This window comes from Lepidochelys olivacea (assembly GCF_965140295.1).
Source record: "Lepidochelys olivacea isolate rLepOli2 genome assembly, chromosome: 5".
Taxonomy (NCBI): domain Eukaryota; kingdom Metazoa; phylum Chordata; order Testudines; family Cheloniidae; genus Lepidochelys; species Lepidochelys olivacea.
The window spans coordinates 101,614,903-101,637,532 of record NC_140415.1 but is presented as its reverse complement, the minus strand read 5'-3'; the positions used below and the strand labels follow the sequence as shown (position 1 = coordinate 101,637,532).

Below are 22,630 nucleotides of genomic sequence, written 5' to 3'. Positions count from 1 at the left end.
ATTTAGTGAACAGAACCTTTAAAAAATAAAGGGGTTGTCCCTTCTTCGAAAGACAGCTCAGGACTGTCTGGGGTAAATGTTTCCCTGGAGTATCTTATTTGATTGAATATGAATAGGGATTGAATAGGAATAGAATAGGAAATTGCATTATTTTAACCTTTAGTTGCTCTTCCTGCAATCTAGCAAAACGAATGCAGGAGCAGACAAGACCCTGAAATTTGCACCTTCCCTCCCACGCTAACTTATTAGACTTCCAAAAAGTGAACTTCATAATGTCATATGCATCCCAGCACCACACATCATCCAAAAATGGACTGCTCTTTGTAAACTCTGGTTACGATATGTACCTTCAGCACTGCTAAATTCAACCTTGTGCATAATCCTAGTTTTTTATGTCCTCTCAAGGTGCAGTAAAAAAAAAATCTGAGACCCCCATTAGATCTGGGGTGACTGTGCACCTACCGCTTGCTTTAGACTCTGAGTACGAGGGGCTGTCCTCAAAAGTGAAGATCTGCGGAACACATGCAGGTGTGCTAACACTCTGGCCCAGGTAGGAGGCAGGAGGGTAGTACGAGTGCATCCTGTACTGGGAGCTCATGGCATGACGGCTCTCTGTGCTTTTCATCTGTTCAAAGAAAGAATTAGAACAGCAGTGTATAAAAACTGAATCAGAGGTGGGGAGTGAGATTTATTTGCATCTTGGAAATTTCTCATGGTCCTTCATTTACATATTATTGACTTAGATTTCAAGAAAAAAAATACATTCATTTCCTAGGAATTTTGTTTAGAAAATTATTTATTTCCAACACAGACAGTATCACTGTGAGCTTTCTAATCCCATTCTGTCTATGTGTTCAAACTTGATGAACTGCAGCAGAGATGAACAGCAGATAGTTCAGTCTCAGCAGCCATTCAGTCCTTGGACTCTCCAAAGAGACTAGCAACCATGGGACCAATTGGTGATGGTAGTTACTACAATGAGGACACACACATGTTCTCTAGAAACTGGACAGAGCATACCAATCTAGAGACTTATATAGATCCCACCAACTGAGTATCTGAGCACCTCACACACATTATTGAATTTATTCTTAAAACCCAGTGAGGTAGAAAAATATCCCTCTTTTACAATGGGAAACTGAGTCAGACAGAAATTAAGTGACTGCCTCAGTCACACAGGAAATCTGTCAGAGCCAGGAATGGAATTTAAGATCTTGTACGTCTCAGTCCAGACCATCCTTTCTCATTTCAAACAGCCCAAATTGCTTCCAGGTAGTAAAAACCTTGAACCTGGATCAAGGATGAATGAAGACTAAAACTCAGAAATGAAGGATTATCCTATTTCCAATCCCTTGGGCCAACCTAATCTGCACTCTATCCTTGATATCTGTGAAGTACCCAAACAGAATTAACTATATCTTTAAATTTTTAGTTTTACAGAAACTGGCATTATTATTTGTTATAAACTTCTATACCGTAAGGCTGATGTAACAGTTAAAGGTAAGTGAGAAACCTAGAAAGCCATAATTACTAAAAACATTAAAATCCTATGTGTGAAGGTAATACTATATTATCTAGCTTCTGCAAATTGGTTTGCCATTAAATTATTAGTAGATAAAAAGCTTTTGACAAGAGAAAAATTATCACAGTATGTATTAAACCTGTAAATCTATCCATAGGCACACCTGTACAACTATGCCATCTGAAGTTCCTTATCTAAGGTACAGTGTACTCATGTTACATACGGACAGTGGGCCAAATTCTGCCAGCAGTTATACCCAGTGTATTCTGTGGGCTTCACCAGAATTTGGCCCTTGTATGTTTATCCAACAAAACATGTCACTGCAATCACACTCGGAAGAAAAACAGGAAATGTTCTACCTGGTACAGCAAATGAGAGTGCAGGGGAGCAATAAGACAATGTTAAACAAACTTCAGGAACCAACTCCTTGTCAGGTAGCATTCTGAAAACTTTTTGAAGTCAGAAGGGGCTTAGGCCTTGCTTAAAAGAAGTCAAACCAATGGCCCTAAGGTCAGATAGTAAGGCACTCCCCAAAACGCAGGGAGGCCAGGGCTAAGACGTAAAGCTCAGCACACTTCCCATCTCCAAATCCACAATGCCCTCTGTGACCTAAGAAGGCGAGAATGCAATACAGAAAGCCAGAAACTCAGTATAAGGTACGCAGGCTCCACTCTATTCCTAAGGCTTTGAATGTCAACATCAAAGGCTCCTTCTCAGTACATGCATCTCTGAAGGCAGTCAGCGCTGAGCATGGTGGAGCAGATGGTAGAAGAACCACCTCTGCCTGCCCTCGGCAATCATGTTGTCATGTTCTGCATTATGAGACAACTGGCCTGGCAGCTCAGTTTTTAGGCCTGCTATCCTTGAAAGTAACTGTTTGTGTGTGTGTGGTGTCTGTGTGCAGGCACTAAAAATATCACCTGCTGGAGATAATATTATTTGAGCAGCAATAAAATGGAAGAACTGCTCAATGGCACTGAATGAATGTCTTGTTTCCTTCCCCTGAAGGATGTGGGCGATGAACTGTTTCCTTCAAGCCGTTTAAAGCTTTCCCCCCCATTCCTTAAAAAACAACTCACCTAAAAATCCCAGGATTCAATGAGTTATTACGACTATTAGTATTAATACGTGGTAGCTGGCGGCAAGAGACATGTTTTATAATCTTATTACCCACACCAAGTCTATGAACCACAGTCCGACCAACAGACAGCTTTGGCTCTGCAAAGAATATGCATTGAATTAACCACTCAAGAAAATCGAAAAGCTTTAGGTTTTGTTTTATTAAACTGTTTAGAATATACGCCACTGTAAATCTGAACCAGAAGGTTTCCTTTTCATAGCGCTTAGCTACCCTATTTTACAGTAACAGTAAAAAACCAACCAAACATAAACATTCTTGACCTTAGCACTGTATTAAAAATGGGGACTTACGAGATCATTACCTTGGTGGGCGGGGGAGTCACTCTGTATTAACCCCTTCAGCTTCGGCTAGGTTGGGAGTTCTTGCACCATTGGTGATAAGTCAGAAGGAAGGTGCTCATGGCATGAATGGGAGTTCAAAGGGGTGCCCAGGGGGACGAAGTGGTACCCTCATTATGGGATACTTGCCATACATATTGGGACACATTTTCTATCAGCAGGATGCTGTGAGGTAGATTGTCAAACTGGGGGGGCAGGCCGCAAAGCAGGGGTAATAGTCATCTCCTGTGCTCTGGCTTGAACACAGACCCCTTTCATTTTGAAAGCAGCATTTAAAATAAACCCACAATATAAGCCTCCCTTCTCGCCCACCCTTTCCTCCGTTGGTTTGTTTGTTACAGCCACCTATTGCAATTTACCTCACACAAAGTGTGCGAGCTCTTTAGGACAGGGAGAGGACAGTTGGGGCCTCTAGATGCTAGTGATAAGAATGTTTAACCTGCACACTTTTTGCTGGGGCATGATTAGCAGGCCTCTTTTCCAAAGAGTTATAGGATACAACCAATCACTCTTTTTTACAATGCAGGAAGGGTGACATCTATTGACCTAGCTGCCCCATCACCTGTAAATATGGTATTGCCCTTGCTCAGCGCTCTTGGGTTTCTCATCTCTAGGCATCTCCTACCAGTTGCATTTCATTATCACTCCTCTTTGCATTTGGGAATCCTTTGGGGCCCATCTCTGCCCTCAGATGCACAGCCAGGCCACAGCTCTCACTGACTTCAATGGGAGCTGCAAGTCATAAGGAGGGGGGGCGCGGGAAAGAGAATTTGGCCAATATTCACGGTTGCTGGTATACTGTGCAAATGCAGTATAGAATCAAAGGATGTATTGTGTACCGCAGCAGGATAACTGGTGAGACAGACTTGAAAAATGATGCATGAAATAAATATGAGTGAGCCAAGAAACCACGTAAACTGTAACTTTGGAATTCTTTTGTTGCTGTTGTTTGAAAAGACGGTACTCTGCATCAACAGGCAGTTGTAGGTTGTTCATATGTGTTTGTGTGTTAAAAACTGCTAAACGAAAGCCTTTAGTCATTTAACATAATGACCAGAGCATACACACAGCCTCCAGCTCTCCACTGATGGCTGACAAAGCAACAGAACCGTTGCCTCTGTGAATGTTACAGGAGCTCAAACAATAAGACATTCCACAAACTCAGATCATCCCAGGGAATCCCACCAGGGCAACCTCCCCATCACTGCAGAAGAGGTGGGTGCAGCCCAGCCCCATCTTTCCAGACTCCTTGCAGCACCTTCTCTGCCCAGCAGGTACCTTGCAGAGGGCTCTCTACAGAATCAAGAGCCACATATTAGGAACTAGGCAGACCAAACTCAAGCACTGCCAACCCCAACTGTTCAAAGATCATGAGTCAGGTCCCCAAAATCATGGGAGTTTCAACAAACAAGAAATGCATTTTTAAAAAATTAAAGATGAGATTTAAGAAAAAGACCAAATATCATGTGACCTGTGATAAAACTGCAAGTGTGGGAAACACTGAGTCAGAAAAAATATACACCCAGAGAGCGTGGACATCCTCCTTCAGGGCCTGAACCTGCTGCCATCAAAGCCAATGACAAAGACCCCACAGAGTTCAAAGGGCGCTGGGACCAGGTCCTCAGTGAGGTTCCTGGGACAATCAGAGCTAGGGGAAAGGCTTGGTGAAGTAGTTCCCTCAGAGCCACACGGCCCAGGATGGAGCAGTGTCAAGGAAGGAGGGAGTTGTGTTGAGCACCTCCGGTGCAGAGTGTCCTTGCAGATCCCAGGGAATCCATGGCTCCCCGGGGTAGGGGCAGAAGAAACCTCACACACCCCAGAGAATGATTTGGGGGGAACTCAGAGAAGATCCTTGCAGAATTTCCCTCCTCCATTGCCCTCTCCAAATGATTTTGCCCTGGGAAGGGATGAGCTGGGCAATAGCTAGTTGTGAAGAAGCTGACTGCCTCTATGTTAAACCCCTTGCAAAATAAACAAAATGAGCTGACCACGTCTTTTTGTAGCTGGCCCAGCCCATTCCCCAGGAGAAAAGCTACAAGGAAGAAGTCACATATCTCTCCTGGAGTGCCTATCTATGGGGGAGACAGATGCTGCAAAGAGCACAGGTCCGGGAGTGTGATCTTGGGCAGGTCCCTTAACATACGAACTCCATGACTCCACTTCCTCAATGGCTCATACATAAACTATCCCCCACCAAAGCTGCCTTAAAATTCTGGCAAAGTTTTTTTGGCTTCCGTGTATGTATACATAGTACTAGCTGCTAACTATTTTAACATTAGCTCCTTTCCCTTCCCTAAAAGCTAAGCCATTTTTAGATGAGATAAAATGGCATCTAACATGTATTTATAACTCTCTTTTAAAAACAGCAGAATTCAGATCTCAGTGTTCTGGTGTGAGATGAGAAGATGGTCTTCTGCTTATGACACAGGACTAAGAATTAAGACAACTGGCTTCTGGGCTCTGCTGTGCCACCAGATGGCTGTGTGACCCTTGGGCAAGTCACTTAACAAGTCTATGTCTCAGTTTCCCCATCTCTAAAATGGTGATAATACACCTTCCCTACCTTATAAGGGTGGTGTTAACGAACTAAACCTCCCATTTATGAAGTGCTTTGAGATCCTTAGAGAAAAGTTGCTATAGACATGTTCAGTCTTATTACATTAGTACTGTTCAGAGTATTTTTGTTCACTTCTAAAACCTACTAAGCACATTCTGCAGGATAAAAAAAAAAAAGAAAAGACAATGACACCATGCCTTGAATTACTTTGATTCTAGCATGGAAAATGCAGGAGACATCTATATCTGTCCTTCCTTGATAGACAAACTTAATTAACCTTTGCTATTCTATTCCAACCTACTGTTTGAGACAAAAGCAATGACCCACAAACAATATGTTACCATCAGAATCTCAACTGCTGCGACATCAAGAGATATAGCCCTATCAGCAGTATCGGAAAATAAACCGCTTAGATTAGCTCTCTAAGAATTATGGATTATATCCATGTCACACATGAGCTGTCAGAAACATTAGGATACTTTTAGCATAAATCTGTAATGTGAAGGGTATCTTATGAATACGGTACATAATATATTGCCTACAGGGCACGTTGGGATGCTTTCGGGTTACTTGTGAAATGCATGTATACATTTAGGTACGTTTCACCCTATGGGTAAGATTCTGACTGTGTATTTTTATAAATGGGATTTATAAAAAGATTTATGAAGGAAAAATTATGCCAAAATAACAGGAGAGAGACACTACAAAAGGTGATGGGAACAACATATTTTAGAGACGGTGGCTATTCTTAGAGTTCACACTTAACTGCTTGATCACAGCTCTGCCTTTGAAACCCACAAAAAAAAATTTCTGGATGCCATGTTTTATAACTTCTTAATAAATGAGGTATTTAGGTCAACAGCCTTAATCACACATTTTAGAATTAACAGTATATTTCTTCTTGGTACAGTAAATTAATTTCTCTGTTTGACCTTGCGTGGTGGTTCTTTCAGATTTTCTGCCTACATTGCCACATGAAGGAATGAAAATGGAGGTTTTTGGAAGTGAACATGGTGATCGTACAAGTTGCATTTTAAAAATAAAGCTTCAACATTTCAGTTTTGGATCCAGAAAGTATCTGAAATCCAGAGGCTTTGTAAAAAGCTTTTTAGAGCTTTCTCCCCTCCCTAACCCTTACTGAAAGTACACTGGCCCACCCTCCCGGCATAACAGAAGCCCTCTTCAGAGAAGACCCAGCAGCACTCCTGACCAAACAAGGAGTCTTCTGAAGGAAAGCTGATTGACTTAGCCAGACTTTTGACAAGCCTGGCAGCAGGGCGTGGAAGGATGTAAAAACCTGCGGGGGCCAGGTTTTTACACGTTCAGAAGCCAGCATTATCCTTCTGCTGTGACTGTTGGCGCAGCATTTATCATGATCCACTGCCCTCTTATAGGAGAGAATTTAAGCCTGACTAGATATAAACTGTGCCAATTTTTGTTCTTTAGGTCAAGAAGACTGAAGCCATCTCAACATTTATCGTTTACCTCCAGCTAAACAGGTGTCAGTGGCACTGGTCCCAGAGACAGCAATTCACCAACTTCCATTAAAACATTAACGTGTGCGGACTTGCAGTGCCAATGCTGTTCAGCTCATTTCACTGGTAATTGGACATAAGGCACGAATTTCTGTTACAATGACCAGAGGGAGGGCCCAGTCGCCAAGTGCAGAAATAGAACAAAATGAGATGGATAGTAACTGTTAAGCCTGTTACATTTCTTCCACCTTCCCGCTCTTGTGCACACGCGAGTACTTTTTTGTTTATTAAATAATATTTAACACTCCACATCAGGTCTTATTTGAACATCTGCCTTAAACTGGCAAGAAAACCTGGCTTTAAGGAACTAAAAACATATCAGATAACGCTGCCAGTGTTGCTCTCCTGAACACTACCATCTTCCTTGTGCTTATCATATTGTGACGGACACAGCTTCCTGAGTAATTATATACAAACAAATGAACCCTCCAGAGAAATACCACAAGTCCAAACTTTCCCCCACAGGAATCCAAGCAAGTACATGAGCTCCTGCAAAGAACAAAGACTAATGAAATCTGACATTAATCTACATTAAAAATTCAGTGATTCAGTTTATTTGCCAAATCTCAATGATGCATTAATCTTCTTCCCATCCCACGCACACACTCATGTTCCCTCCCCAATTGCTTTTCCCTGCTCCCTAAATTCATTTTTCTAGCCCCAACAGCAAACAGCTGAGCTACTAAAGCCCTGTCTATACACAAAAGTTGTACTGCTTTAACTATCTTGGTACAGTTAAAGTAGCTCAAGCCTTTCCCCTACCCTCAGCGTGGAAATAGTTATTCCGGTATATAAATGTGTTTATATCAGCATAGCTGATTCCCATGTGGGAAGAGGAATAAGTAATAGCGGTATAGGGCCTTCTGTACCCTTCAAAGATTTGCCAATAGAGCTCTCCTGATAAATCCCCTGAGTGGAGACACAACTTGTGTCAGCAAAAAAAGCTTTTCTGCTGGTATAGCTGATGCTGGACTGCTAGTTTAACTACATCTACACTAAGGCTTTTGTCAGCATCATTCTGGCAGCAACATAAATAAATAATAAATCATTCCCCCGACCAACATAGCTATGCCCACAAACCTTTTAAATGTAGACCATGACTAACACACCTTTACACCTAGGTAACTGCGTCCACACTAGGAGTTGTACTGGTACGATTTCAACAAAAAATAAAATCACCCTCCCTCACCAAAATCATGAGACTGCAACAAAAACTGTGTGTAGACTTGGTCTATGGAAGTTTCACGGGCATAGCTATGTCATTAGAAGTGTGGAAAAAATCACCCCCTAACTCAGGGGTGGCCAACCTGTGGCTTCGGAGCCACATGTGGCTCTTCAGAAGTTAATATGTGACTCCTCACATAGGCACCAACTCCGGGGCTGGAGCTACAGGCACCAACTTTCCAATGTGCTGGGGGGTGGGGAGGTGCTCACTGCTCAACCCCTGACTCTGCCACAGGCCCTGCCCCTACTTCACTCCTTCCTGCAGGGCCCCCGCTCCTTCCTGCCTCCTTCCCTGAGCCTGCCATGCCCTCGCTACTCCTTCTCCCCCCAGAGCCTCCTGCGTGCCACAGGAGGCATGGGGAAGGATGGGGAGGCGCTGATCAGCAGGGCTGCTGGCAGGCAGGGGGAGCTGATGAGGGGTGGCTGACGTATTACTGTGGCTCTTTGGCAAAGTACATTGGTAAATTCTGGCTCCTTCTTAGGCGCAGGCTGGCCACCCCTGCCCTAACTGATACAGCTCTGCTGGCAAAAGCCCTAGTGTAGATGCCACTATACTGAACAAAGTCCTTTTGCTGGGTGACTTATTCCATTTGCGGAACTGGTTTAAGCCACACTGACAAAAGCACTCTTCAGCTAGTATAATTTGCATCTCCACTGGGGGGTTGCCAGTATAACTCTACCAATACATTAAAACCAGCTAATCCTACTACGTGCAGATAAAAACCTTAGTCATCTCCTCTCTTCAGATCTTACTTTAAAAGACTCCTTTAACTTTTTCTTGCAATTGACACTGAAGTTTCACTCACCTTCCTCTTCACCACAATTTCCTATTCTTCCCACACTGGAACTAGTCTGCAGGGAGCTTTCCTTGAATATATGCAATACTGGCCACACATATGCTATACTCAACCACATATTGCAGTGGGAATCTAATTCCCACTTACTTTTAGTCTACTTCAGTGCAAAACACTGCTTTCCCTAATTGCCTGTATGAGAGTCACTGCCCCCCTGTGCTGTAAAGGGTTATCTATCCTATCTCTCATTATAAAGTATTTTATGGTAATTTTCACAATGGCTACTTATAACAGTACGTTTGCACTGTTGTTGCAGGTGTGTTGGTCCCAGGATATTAAAGAGACAATGTGGGCGCAGTAATATCTTTTATTGGACAAACTTCTGTTGGTGAGAGAGACACGCTTTCAAGTTACACAGATGTGAAGAAGAGGTCTTTGTAGCTTGAAAGCTTGTCTCTCTCATCAACAGAAATTGGCCCAATAAAAGTGATTACCTCACCCACCTTGTCTCTCTGTTATAACACTATGTCAGTCACACGATTCTTAACTCTTCAAACAACACCATTCCTTCCTGCAGCTCCACCACAGAGACAAGCAGCAGGAAAATAGCTGCAGGACCGCGGCCGTGTTCTTAGTGACGTGCTTTCCACTGTCTGGCAGAAGACCTATGTTCAATTTTGGGGCCATTCTCACTAACTTGCCCATTTGAGCCTAGGACAGCTATGCCTGCAACAGGGAGAAGTTAATGCCTCAAATCTCTTAGCAGTGACTTTTGGCCGGAACAGCACTGATGGATTCCAAAAGGATTCTCAGCCAGTCCTTGTTGGCCAGTAAGATGATGGGCCAGATCCTCAGCTGGTGTAAAGTGGTTTAGCTCCACTGTCTTGAACACAGCTGGACCTATACAGACCAGCGGAGGATTTGGCTCAATTAGTGTATTCTGAGTCTCAAGGCAGTGGTGTTAAAGTGTTAGCAAAAGGGTAATAGTCCTCTATGTATGTTACGTTTAATTGTTGTTGTCCGTATCCAACTGCTGTCAATGGCAGAAAAGCGGGCATTTAAAATTTGCAGCTGGCTTAGCTCTGCTAGTAGGAGTTAAAGCTTTTCCAAGACCCAAGGAAATGAAACTGGTGAGGAAACAAAAATCTTGAGTTTCTAAAACAAGAGCTTAACAAAAAAGATTATTCCCCCCCACAAATATTGTTAAAAACAATGCCATATATTTTAAACATCTAGGGCACCGTAACTCAGACGATAGGTAAATGAGACATGTATAAAAGATCTATAACAATACTTAATATCATAGTGAGCCAAAGCTCACCTCAAGCCACAGATACATAGAATTCATGTGTTTAAAAATAATCTAGATTCAACTTTACACTACATGTCAGAACACAGTAGCTTAGATACTATCTCCACTATGCAGTGCATAATGTCTTCCATATAGCTCTTCATGCAGCAGCTAGTTCTCATGCAACTCTTCAGACTACACGCATATTCTATGTATTATGTCAACTCATGCACCCCTCACTTTCCATTGTTTTTCTCAGTTAGTGAGGCAATCACAGGAAGGATCACTATTTGGTTGGAGGAGTTGTGAACTGCATGGTTGACAGTCCATTTTAATAACATATTGTTCATGATGCAAATATTATGACTTATTATTTTCGTGGCAGTAGCTCTAGGAGCTCCAGCCATGGACTAGGACCCCATTGTGCTAGGGGCTGTACAAACACAGCTTTACACTGAAAGGCAGAACAGATAACATTTTACAAGCTAAATCGTATTGCATCATATCATGGTAACCAAACAAGTAAAACTTGGGTTGAACAAAATTAAGAGCAGTAAACCAATGATACTGCACAGTACTGTCATGAGTGAAATCCAGATCCACCTCCCTGTGTGTGACTTGTCTGAGTATTCTTGAATACAACACTAGAACAGCCTCTAACAACCACTTGGGTGAGGGGCAGCACCAGTTTTCATGTGTGTACACCTATAAGTGGAGGGAGGGAGCAAATCACTCTTGTCTGAAGGAAGCTGTCTCACCATTGAGTTCAGGCACAGGGAGGGCCAGCCAGTTCTTTTCTCAGAAAAACAGGAATGATCTCCGGGGTGAAGGACTTTAAGAGGAAAAAACAGAGCCTGTCATGAAGCCATGGCCTTGAACCTACCCCCTTCCTTCAAGAGTTGCCCTTAATCTGGGTTTCCAAAAGGGCCTTTCCATACGGAGGAAGTGAAAAAAGGATTATGCAGCATTTGGGAAACCTCACTCGAAGAGTATTATAAGTGGGGACAGGAACTATGCTGATGTTTCTAGAACCTACTGTACTGGAACGCAAAACATTTCTAGTGCTGCCCCATAGCTCAAATGTGAATGGATCAAACCTCTCCCTTCAGGGCGATATCTTTTTGTCCCCTTAAAGAAATGAGGATTTTCTGGCAATTTACCTTTTTTTTGGGGGGGGGGGGGAAGGGGTGTCAGAGTGGAGCCTCTGAAGAAGGAACCTTCTCTTCTCCATGTGGGAATGTCTACACTTGGAGCTGGGAGGAGGGGGTGATTCCCAGCTCACACAGACATATTCATGCTAGCTCCCATCGAGTTTGTACACTAAAAATAGTAGCGTAGCCAGAGTAATGGCCTGGGCTAGCCGTGCCAAGTATATATCCACAGTGTCCAGACTAACACGGCTAACCCATGCTACCCCAGCGACATTATTACTTTTAGAGTGTTAGCACGAGTATGTCTATGAGAGCTGGAAATCAAACCCTTGGCTGTAAGTGTTACTACTGTGTTGTGCACCCTCGTGCTTTGCAAGAGGGAGACAAGTAACCCAGGGAAGTTGGGAGCCATAAAGGGTGTGGCGGCATGGGGAGCACTTCCAAAGGAGGGTGAGGAATATGCAGTGTGAGGTGGAGAGTGGCACTGAGTGACTGCATTTCCTACTCTTGATTTCTCTTTCTCTGACCAGACAACCGCTCACTGTCTCAGATTTTCTTCTTCTTTTTTTTTTTTGGCCAGTCTCTGACCTCAAATAACCCTTTGGTCCTTCTCCAGACTGGGAAATAGAGCTTGAAAAAAGGTAAAAAATAAAATTGCTACAGGAATAGCTCATTTGGCTTAGGGGGTTCAAAATACAATGAACCGACTGTTTGTGGGCCAACCTGAAACAGCCTCTTTTCCAACTTCACACTTGCAGTTCTGTAGCTGTGTATGTGTAAATCACGCGAAAATGGATATTCACACTGCTGACTGGAAATTTTTCAACAAAATGTTTGCGATGGAAAATGCTGATTTGCTGAAATCGAAACTTTGGTGGGAAAGGATTGGTTGTGAAGAATTTTCAATTCCAAAATTTCTTAAAGAACAGTTTTACAACTCATTTTTTAAATGAAAAATTCCACTTTTCCTGTTTGAAATGACTTTTCATTTAGAAATTTAAGCTATTTAATTATTTAAAAAAATGTAAAAACATTAAAAAATGGTTGATTTCCCCTTAAGCCCTGCCTACCTCTTTGAACACTCAGGGGTTATATTATTTCCAGTTAAGGGGGAGAGGTTGGGTTTAATGTTGCATATAATAGTGGTACACACAGCTTAAAAGATTCTTCAGGGCTGGCCTACCAAGCACAAACTGTTACATGGAGGAGCCAAGTCCAATTCCCTTCTTCCTGGCAGAGTTAACATTCACATGAAGAACAGCTTTGTGTCATGCTCAACCAATTCTTGCCAGCCAATCAAAGAGTGGCATGGACTGTTTTAGCAGGCTGGGAGGCGGGGTCACTTCTATGTATGGTCTTTGAAGGGGAATAATAAAAGAGAAATGAAGAGAGATCCTAAAGAACACAGCCTCTCCAGAAAGCCACCCTGAGCTCTCAGCCTGGTAAATTTACTAATTATAATGGTTTTATTTGTGGAAACAAACCCTTACTAAATGAATATTTAGTTATAAAAGGAAAATAAAAAGAAATTGAGCGGAAACCCCTTTCAGTTGCATTGACAGCCTGTCACATGGCTTTCATAATGCCTTCGGATCCCAGGACATTTCTTTCTTTCTTTCTTTTTAAATACACCCGAACACACATCTAGAGTCTGGTTCCAATCTCACATGGCTGAGAACTACAGCAACTACAGTGAAGCAAATGGCGTTCCATCAGGGTAAATGAGATTCGAATCAGGCTAATGGACCCCAGCAGATTTCACACAGAATGCCAACATCATTTCTGTTACACAGTACCTGCCATTGGTTTCCTGACTGGCTTGACATGTATGTGGCTGGGAGGCTTCGCAGGCTGTTTTTCACAGGGGACCCTACTAGTGTGCCCCCCATATCACTAGAGGAGGATTCACTGGCCACTGCCATCTGGTACTGGGAATAGTTGTAAAGGTTGTTGTAGTAAGGATACAGAGATGGCTGGTAAAAACTGCTGTAGTAGGTGGAGTCCACAACCAAATCAGATGTGCTCTCCAGATGCCCTCTGCTGGTGATGGAAGGTATGTCCTGAATGAGCATCCGTCCCTCTGAAAAGAAAAAAAACCATACCACAGCTGGTTATGAAACAGGAGGGTCCATAAAGAATGTTATCTTTCACTAAAAAGAAAAGGAGGACCTGTGGCACCTTAGAGACTAACCAATTTATTTGAGCATAAGCTTTCGTGAGCTACAGCTCACTTCATCGGGTGCATACTGTGGAAACCGCAGAAGACATTATATACACAGAGACCATGAAACAATACCTCCTCCCACGGGAGGAGGTATTGTTTCATGGTCTCTGTGTATATAATGTCTTGGGAGGAGGTATTGTTTCATGGTCTCTGTGTATATAATGTCTTCTGCGGTTTCCACAGTATGCACCCGATGAAGTGAGCTGTAGCTCACGAAAGCTTATGCTCCAATAAATTGGTTAGTCTCTAAGGTGCCACAAGTACTCCTTTTCTTTTTGCGAATACAGACTAACACGGCTGTTACTCTGAAATCTTTCACTAAGCTGCTTCTCCATCTGCTGGCTCGACAGGGGGTGACAGATCGGAAAAGGTGAAAGCTGACGGGAGGTAGTGCTTGCTGTTCGTTGGAGCGTCAGCAGGCAGATATTCATTCAGAGGCAAGGCTGAGCCTGAAAGACTTCTCCCACTGACTACCTCACCTGAGGCAAAACCGACTAGAAGGTTAGAGATTGGGACAGAACCTCAGCAGGTGTAAACTCGAATGAAATACATTTACACCATTACATTTTAAAAGCACATCATAGCTATATGTCAAGTCTGAATTAACTTAAAAGCAGAAAGATTCTGACCTCAGGCTGACACCGGTTCCCTTCATTCACCCCTTTGGACCTGGTTATCTGCAGGTGACAGTTGGGGCACTCTATAAACATGGCTTTAGAATAGGGGGGAGGACGCGTGTACATGCCACACAAGCTGTGATACCCAGGGGACAGCAGATCGAGCCATGGCAATCCAAACTCTGATTTGTTGGGGGTGGCTAAGACTAGTTTCAGCAGGGACACTCAACCCCTTTCCTCTAGAAACACTCAAAATGCAGCCATGTTTTTCTCAGGCAATCACCCACACCCGAATCCCTTGCACCAGTTTCCATGGCAAGGCAGAAAGAGGTGCTTATTATTTTGTTGCTTCACAGGATTCCTGACTGTGCTCTCAATCTCACTCCTGACTGCTTAGATTGTGGGCTGCCAGCACCACATCCCTCCCCTACTGTCTGAAGAAAGAAGGTTCCATCCTCTTTCCTTCCCCTCCTGCTGAGAAGGGAGTCAGACTCCAACTTCATTCTCAGCTGCTAATGCATGAATGGGTAAGTTCCCATCCCTCTATACTAGCCCAGGGCAGGTTTGGTGTCTTGTGACTCCTCTGAGGGGAGGGGGATTGTCCTTTAATACTTTGCAGTTGCTTAACACCCTTACTCTGTCTCATACACATGCATCACGTCTGTGCAGTTCTCACACAGTCACATGCCTTTAAAGGCACTAATATAAGAGTACAGGAAACAATGCTGTAACTTTTCAAGGTATATTATTGATACAGTGGGGAATAGGGCTAAGTACTGAACAAGGGTGTATTTTATCAGAGGCACAAACACTTCAGAACTCCACTACTTGGTTCCGTCATTGAGTCACTGTGGCCCTCTACACTAGGGATGTTTTCCCCCCATTACCAATACCATTTCAGCTTCAGTAGTGTCTGCAACGTTACAATCCTGAATGCAGACAGCTGCTGCTGCTGTTTTTAACACAATGTAGATTAGATCTGTTCTGAGCAGGGTGACATGACAGGGTGCTAACAAGGACAGGGCTGACCTTTCTATTCTAGGCCTTCCAATATTGTAGACACTTTCAGAGCTGAACCAGTGCTAACAATGGTAAGGGAATGTTTATACAAAATCCCTAACGTAGACAGAGCCTGTGTGATCTTGGTCAAGTCACTTAATATTTCTCTGCCCCAGTAACCAACTCTGCGAACTGGACACAACAGTATTTACCTACCTCACATGAACCCTCAGTTGTAAAGCATTATATCTGAGCTCCATTCCAGCTGCAAATGTTCAATAGTACCATTTATTACAGGTTTCAACCCAACCCTGCCTCCCTTCCTGGCTTGAAATTAAGATCCCTCACAATCAACAGTTGTATCACTCCAGGTCTATAGTGCAGTTCCATCCCTGCTGTAACTCCGTTGAGTTCCCTGAGTTTATCTTTGCACATGTCAAAACAAAGCAACTTGCTAATTCAAATACTGTGTGTCTTCTCTCCGTCCTGACTCTCCCAATTCCGAGGCTCTACCTGAATGCAAATCCAGCCATTTGGGCACTTACATTCTGAACATTTCTCAAACCTACACCACAACATTTGTGCAAGTGAGGCGACTAGAGCCCTGCTTAGAGGTATCAGGTCAGGTAAGCAGAGACCTTTCCTATATAGCTCTATTATTGCACCTCCATCCCAGTTTTTGGTGCTGTTGTTATTCCACGCCTGTCTCTCTGCTCAGCAGAGTCTGCCAGTTTTATCTCCAAGTTCATCCCCTCCGGGACTTTGGCGAAATCCGAACTCAGGTGACTGGAACTGAAAAGCTAGTCAATCACACAAATCCCTGGACTACCTTGACCCCAAACTTGGCTTTTGAATAATATCCCAGCCAGGCTGTTTGGCTTCGCATACTACTTGTCAAACAGCCAAATGTAATGTCCTCCATCCTTTCCCCTGCTGGGATACAGATTTTACAGGAGATAGATGGTAAGGCAAGGCAGACTTGGCTGGCTGGGGCACTTTGTGCCTGTCGAGGGACGGAGCAAGCATACGGGGGGGGGGGGGAAGGGGTTATTCACATGCAGCACTTGCTGCACTTTTAGAAAGGGTGCTGTGGGGTCCTATAGCCCCAGCAACAGGCTCCTGGTGCTTGCAAAGGTCTTTCATGGTGGGAAGGGCTGGAGCAGGGGTACAGCCGTGGTCATGCCCCAAATCCCTCAAACACACCCCTTCTGGGTGGTCAGTACTGCTGGCAGGCCTACTGCTCTCCCTTCCCAGAAAAGAGGCACTGGGTGCAGCATTATGGCTGCCTCTTTCAAAGGAGCACAAAGAGAGCTAATAGCTTCATGCATGTTCTTCCCCCTCTACAGCATACCCAGGCTGGGCAGCCATAATTTGGAGTTTACTGAGTTAAGGGGTTGACTTGCCAACACCCTCTTTTTTCCTGATGTGGTTGTGCTGTTATCCCTGGTGGCTTAGTGCTTGGGCCTCATGATGAATCTATTGGTCTGGTCCCTTGTGTCTCTTCTGCCATCTCTTGCTCTCTAATAATCTGTACAATCCTATGAGCTGCTCTTTTAAGACTCATCAGTTCGCCGGTTCACTCACCCAACCACTCACCCACATGCATAAATCCCAAACTGTCAGATGCCTGGGATGTTTTTCTTTCATGAACATGAAATTATAGAACCCACATTTCTTATAACGGGCCTGACAAACATCCCCCATGAGCTACAGCCAGAGGGCTGGGAAGCACTCCTAACAACACACCAGAAAAGCAGGAGACATGGAACATAAGAAGAAAGTTCAAGGACAGTATAACAGCCTCCCCTGGCTGGAGCAACTCCTAGTGACTGCAGTGGGCTTTGGAGCAGACCCAAAAAATGCTCTTGCCACATGAGATAAGGCAGAAGAGTGAGGCCTCAGTGAGGTCTCATGGCGCTACCGTGTTATATTCCAAAAGATGTAGGAAATCGCAATATCATGCAAAGAGCAGCTGAGAACTAGCACAGGCTCCAGCCAACTCCTGCACCCTGGATTTAAAACCTAAGCACTTTTCTTTGCAACCATGCATGGTGACTGGTTACTGCCTTTCCCTGGAGTATTCTTGGCTAGATTCAGGGCTGCATGTCCTCAGAGATACAACACAGAAGGCATAGCTTTATGGCATCTTTGCACCACCTGGATTCTGGGCTACTGTTGCGGCCCAAAATGGCCTTTGGTGAAAGTTGGAGCAGCCTCAGGGATTACTCTGATTCACAGCACACTTGTGCTGGTGCTGGCTGCTCTGAGACCTAGGACCACAAGCATCTTCCTGCTCCTGGTATACACCAGACACTGGGGCTGCAAGGAGACACTTGCTCCTACGATGCTGGTGTTCCCTGGGAATTCTCTCTCAGAATGGTGTGCCCCTGAATGACGCACAGGGGCAAGATTAGGGACCAGAATCAGGCCCTCTACCTTTAAAATACTTAACCACATCTTCTCCCTGTATTTTCCTTCTATTTCCCTGACTGAATTTGTATCCCCTCAAGCAAAGCCGGACACTACACTTCCAAAGGAGAGGATTTTGTGTTTGAAGGAGAGACTTTTAGGCATTTAATCTGCCTGCATCTCTACCAGCTCTTAAACTAAACAGGGTCAGGATGAGAGACTCCCTAATTGGGAGAGCCTCAAGGGAAAGCTAGGTGCTGGTGGGGGTGGTTACTCAGTCGCTGACCCATTCCATTGAGTTCCACCATAGTGCTGGAAGTGCTGTACTGGTTAGGAACTGTGTTGTACATCAGATTGAAAACCAAGTCCTTGCCCACTCGTTGTCAGTAAAGGACCCCCAGTGCTGAATTTATTAAAGAGGAGTTGTCAGGCAGGTTGCATTCTGCTAATTACAGCCTGCCTAGATCGACCCCGTGGTTTTCATTTAATAAGCTATTTTTCATCTGTTTCCCCCAAATAAAACTCTCGGCACTTGTACAGTGCTGCTGGCAGATTGGCTGCTGCTTTCTCACGCCAGACAACGACTGTCTCAAGCATTTCTGCGGAGAACAAAGTGATCTCTGCACATGAGGGGTGCATCACGCCAGTGGGAGCTCAATATTAGGCACAATGCTCCAAGGAGAACAACTGATACTACATCTTTTAACCAGCTGCCTCATGTGCTCCCAACTCTGCCCTTCCCTGCACCCTTGGGAAGGTTAGTGGTTGCTGCAGGTGCTAGCCTTATACTGTCCTTGGTTGTCCCTGGTCCCCGTGCTTGGGAACCAGGAGAGGTTCCTTACACCCTCTCCCTAGTCCTGTGCATGCGTGCAGGACCAGGACCAGCCTTGCCCTAAGTCTACGAAGTATTCTCGGAGTTCAGATGCTGCATAGGTATAATCTTCTACCAGCCTTGTTAAGGTACAGTAGTAATTTGTGCAACTGTAGCCAAAATGGGTTCAAGAACACTGGGTTCAACACTAAAGCAAAGCTGCAACCCACCAATGCACAAGTATGAGGAGAGAGGAGTTGGAAAAATCTTCCTCAGCCTTCAGGTCACTGAGGAGGGCACGCCTTATGGCCCCACACGTGTCCTCCCCGACACTGGTCAGTGATGCTGGCACACCATACAGCACCACCTGCCTCTTTCTGCCCACCAGCGCCCATGCCATGTGGCGCTGCCCACGTCTTTCCCCCGTACTGGTCACTGATGCAGGCACGCAATAGGGTGCCATCTGCCTCCTCCCCTCACTGGTCCCTGATTCATGTACACCACACATGATTCATGTACACCACATCTTCCCCCAGGCCAGTCTCTAATTCGGGCTTGCCATACAGTACCACCCCCCACACCCTCCCTCCCATCTGGCGCCCTTATCAAGATGATGTTATCACTTCCCATTCTAGTCCTCATAAGCTGTACTTGATCACTAAGCTCACTTCTACCTGTTTACTTAGCCTTATACAGTATTTCTGCTACTTTTGTGCACTGAAGGATGTGGTGTGAAATATGACCCACTTTGAGATGAATATCAATATACCTCATGATAAATACTATTATTGATCTTTCAGTGTTGTACACGGCTCTTCAGGTCTATGGCATATTAACAGTAATTAACCAGTAATTCATTTCAGGAGGGTTGAGATTTTTTTTTTTTAAAAGAGGCAAGATCCTGGGTCAGCCACACCTAAGAGTCCTATATATCCACATCCCTATGACAGGCCCAGGTCCCATGCCTCTACTTAGCCACATGCTTTAAAATAGTGCACCAGATCAACAGTCAGAATATATCAGCATAGTATCATTCACTTCAACAGAGCTATGCCAACTTTTGGTTAAGAGTGATTGTTTTCATCACAGTAATGGTTCTATTTTACCACAAGCCAACTTCTATCACAGGAAAGAATCAGCCAAAACCATCTGAATAATTATTCATTCTTGAAATACTTGTCTTCAGCCCTCATAAGAGTCTAGGATCTGCACTTGAGAATTTCCCCCCTGCTCAGTTGAATGCATCCTAACTGCCCTATTAACCAGCCTGGCAATGCTGCCCCGGCTGTGTGTTAGTTCAATTCATGGCTGGCTCTGAAGTCGGACAGTAGCCTTGAAAGAGGCTGGTGTGAAATCACTCCCTAAAGTAATAATCAGAAATGCTGGAACAATATGTTTCTCCCACCAGACAGTCATGACAGAGCTATTTCAGATGTCAAACAAAGCTGGCACCATTAACTATTTTCTGCTTAGCCATCAGTGTTCTTTTGACTGGGGGGTGTTGGAACAAAACCAAACCCTCACGTTTGTTCTGCCTTTAAAAATAAACTTAGCCTCTGAAAAGAACATTTCTGTGCTATTTCCCTTGTAAATTAGGGATTTGTTTTTGTTCCAGTGCTGAACTTTTAGCTCACTATGAAGTTAATGTGCTAGACAATGTGCATTCCAGGCAAGGCTGTGGGGCTGTGTATTTTCTGCCACCCCCCAAAATAGGCCATTATCCGTAATTACCCATTACCATGCATAATTATTTCTTCGAGCCTGGTTTCCGACCCCCAGGACTTTATGCCTTTACAGCTCACTGCACTATCTTATCAGATTTGTTAAGGAAGCTTTTCTGACCTTTAGAGCACTTGTCACTGTGCATACAAAAGCCGGCAGTAATTTGTTTAAGCATGTAGCATGTGATTTATTATGCATACCCTACAAAGGTATGTAACACATGGAGCAGTCTGAAACATTGCAAATCCCCCTCACCCCCCAAAAAATGTTTCTGTAATATTTTTTCTCTCTGTTAATAAAGGGCGGGCAGGAGGGTGGGACAATCCTCTTTAGCCTAAGCTGGGAAGTATAGTAGCAACAAATAGGTATGCCTGAATATTAGATCCTAGAGGTGCCAGCTGGCCTATTCTTCAACTCCACCTCTCCCTGTCTCTCATCCCAGTCCCATGAGCTTGATTCTTTCTTCACTTAGGCCAGTTTTACCTCAGTATAACTCTGTTGAGCCTGATTCTTATTTACACTAAGGCCCTTTATACTGTTCTGGCAGCGTAAAGAGGCCCTAATGTGGGTGTAAATTACATTTATGTCTAATTTAAGGCCCCTTTACACTGCCAGAGCAATGCAAAGGGGCCCTAGTGTAAATGAGAGTCAGGCCCAATTGGCTTCAGTGGAATCACTCCTTATCTATACTAGTGAAAGTGACTGGAACATCAGGACTTCTGTGTTTACCTCCCTCAGACATCTAGCTAAGGGCCAGAGTCTGATACTTACCATATGGCCTGGTCTACTTTTAAAAGCTAGTATGGCACAGCTATAGTGCCAACCTAAACCCTGGTGTGGCTGCACCTAGATGGATGGAAGAATGCTTCTGTCTACCTAGCTACCTTTGCTCAGGGAGATGGAGTTCCTGTAGTGCTGGGAAATCCCCTTCTGTCACTGAAGAGAGTCTCCATTATGACTCTACAGGAGCACTGCTATGGAGCCAGAGCTATGCCACGGCAGCACCGGCACTGTAGCTGTGGCCTGAGTACGGGTAACATCTTACCCCGTAAGTAGTCCCACTACTCCATGAGTAAGATACTAGTCACTGAGTCAGGGTGGCAGACTCTGATCCTCCATGAGAAGAAGCTGTCTCCAGAAAAAGCTATTTACCCAGAAAAATAAATGAATTAAATAACAGGGGAGGGAGGGGAGGAACTGACTCCCTAAGACATGTTTCTGATTTTTTTAAAATCATTTTACGATGACTCTACAGAAATAAATTTTGGAGGCGCTTTCTTTCTAATGCCCAATTTTCAGGTGTTTATAACTTTCTGGAGAAGTTCTCAGGCTTGTTCTTAGCCCAAAGGTGAATTTAAAATAACGAGAACATTAATTTATTGTTAAAGAAATTCCAATAAAAAGCCAGTTGGCCATTTTTAAATTACAGGATGAAAGTGGAGTTTTCCCCCCTGTTTTAAGAAACTTCTCAGATGCTGTTCCTGCACTCCACTAGCTCAAAAAAATCCCTCACGATGGCCGTGCTTTGCACAAGCACAAATGGCTACACACGCATGGCACGGAACCATGAATCAAGCCCGACAGGTGTGCAATGGTGTAGCTTCGTCGGTGCAACCCTCCCCCCTCTCTCCCCCGCCCCGCCAAAGCCCAATGTATAAAACAAAGGTATTCAAGACCCTTAAAAGGATTGCTTAAATTAGGCTCTCTGCAGACATGGAGATCTACCTCGGCCATTTTGCTCCTGCTATGAAGCGAGAGTGACAGAAGCCAATGCGCGACATCTCTGGATTTCTCCCCACGCTCAAGGAAATGACAATCCCATTAGGACTGGTTGATGCAGGTAACTCAAAGCATTCACATTTATAACTGCATGCTAAGTGGCAGAACACACGGACTAGAGACATGAATGGAGCTTGTTTAGCAGCAGAGGAGCTTGCACTTGTTCATTTCGACCTTTACACAGTAGGCCACACTTCTACCCTTGGAAGGAATTATTACTGAGGGCCAGTCACTGACATCCTAGTGCACTGAGAGAGTTAAAGGGCAATTGTACTCTGTCTCTGGGAAAATGACATTGTGGGGTTCCTGGTTCCTTGTCTTTCAATACTCCTGCTCAAATACGCAAAGCTTACAAATGAAAGGGTGTTTTTTTTTCTAACTGCCAGCCTTGCAATCTCAGCCAAGCTAGGGGTTTTCCCTTCTTGCCCATCATCACCTGTAACAAAGGTTCTGCAGGCTAACCTGTGCCCTTGGCGATGCCTCTGCAGCCCCAGGGTCTTCAGATGATGCCTTCAG

The 22,630-nt window shown here is 44.3% G+C and overlaps 1 protein-coding gene across 4 annotated transcripts in view; it reads right to left on the bottom strand.

Annotated features, from left to right (window-relative positions):
- The window catches only part of DMRT1 (doublesex and mab-3 related transcription factor 1), an 87,557-nt gene that overhangs the window by 43,926 nt on the left and 21,001 nt on the right, over positions 1–22,630 (bottom strand). For all 4 annotated transcript variants that reach the window (XM_084629556.1, XM_084629558.1, XM_084629557.1 and 1 more), the window contains exons 3-4: positions 13,350–13,633; positions 463–625 (exon numbers count right to left, since the gene is read on the bottom strand). In XM_084629556.1, coding sequence (XP_084485682.1) covers positions 463–625; positions 13,350–13,633 — 447 coding nt within the window. The remainder of the gene's footprint in view (positions 1–462; positions 626–13,349; positions 13,634–22,630) is intronic.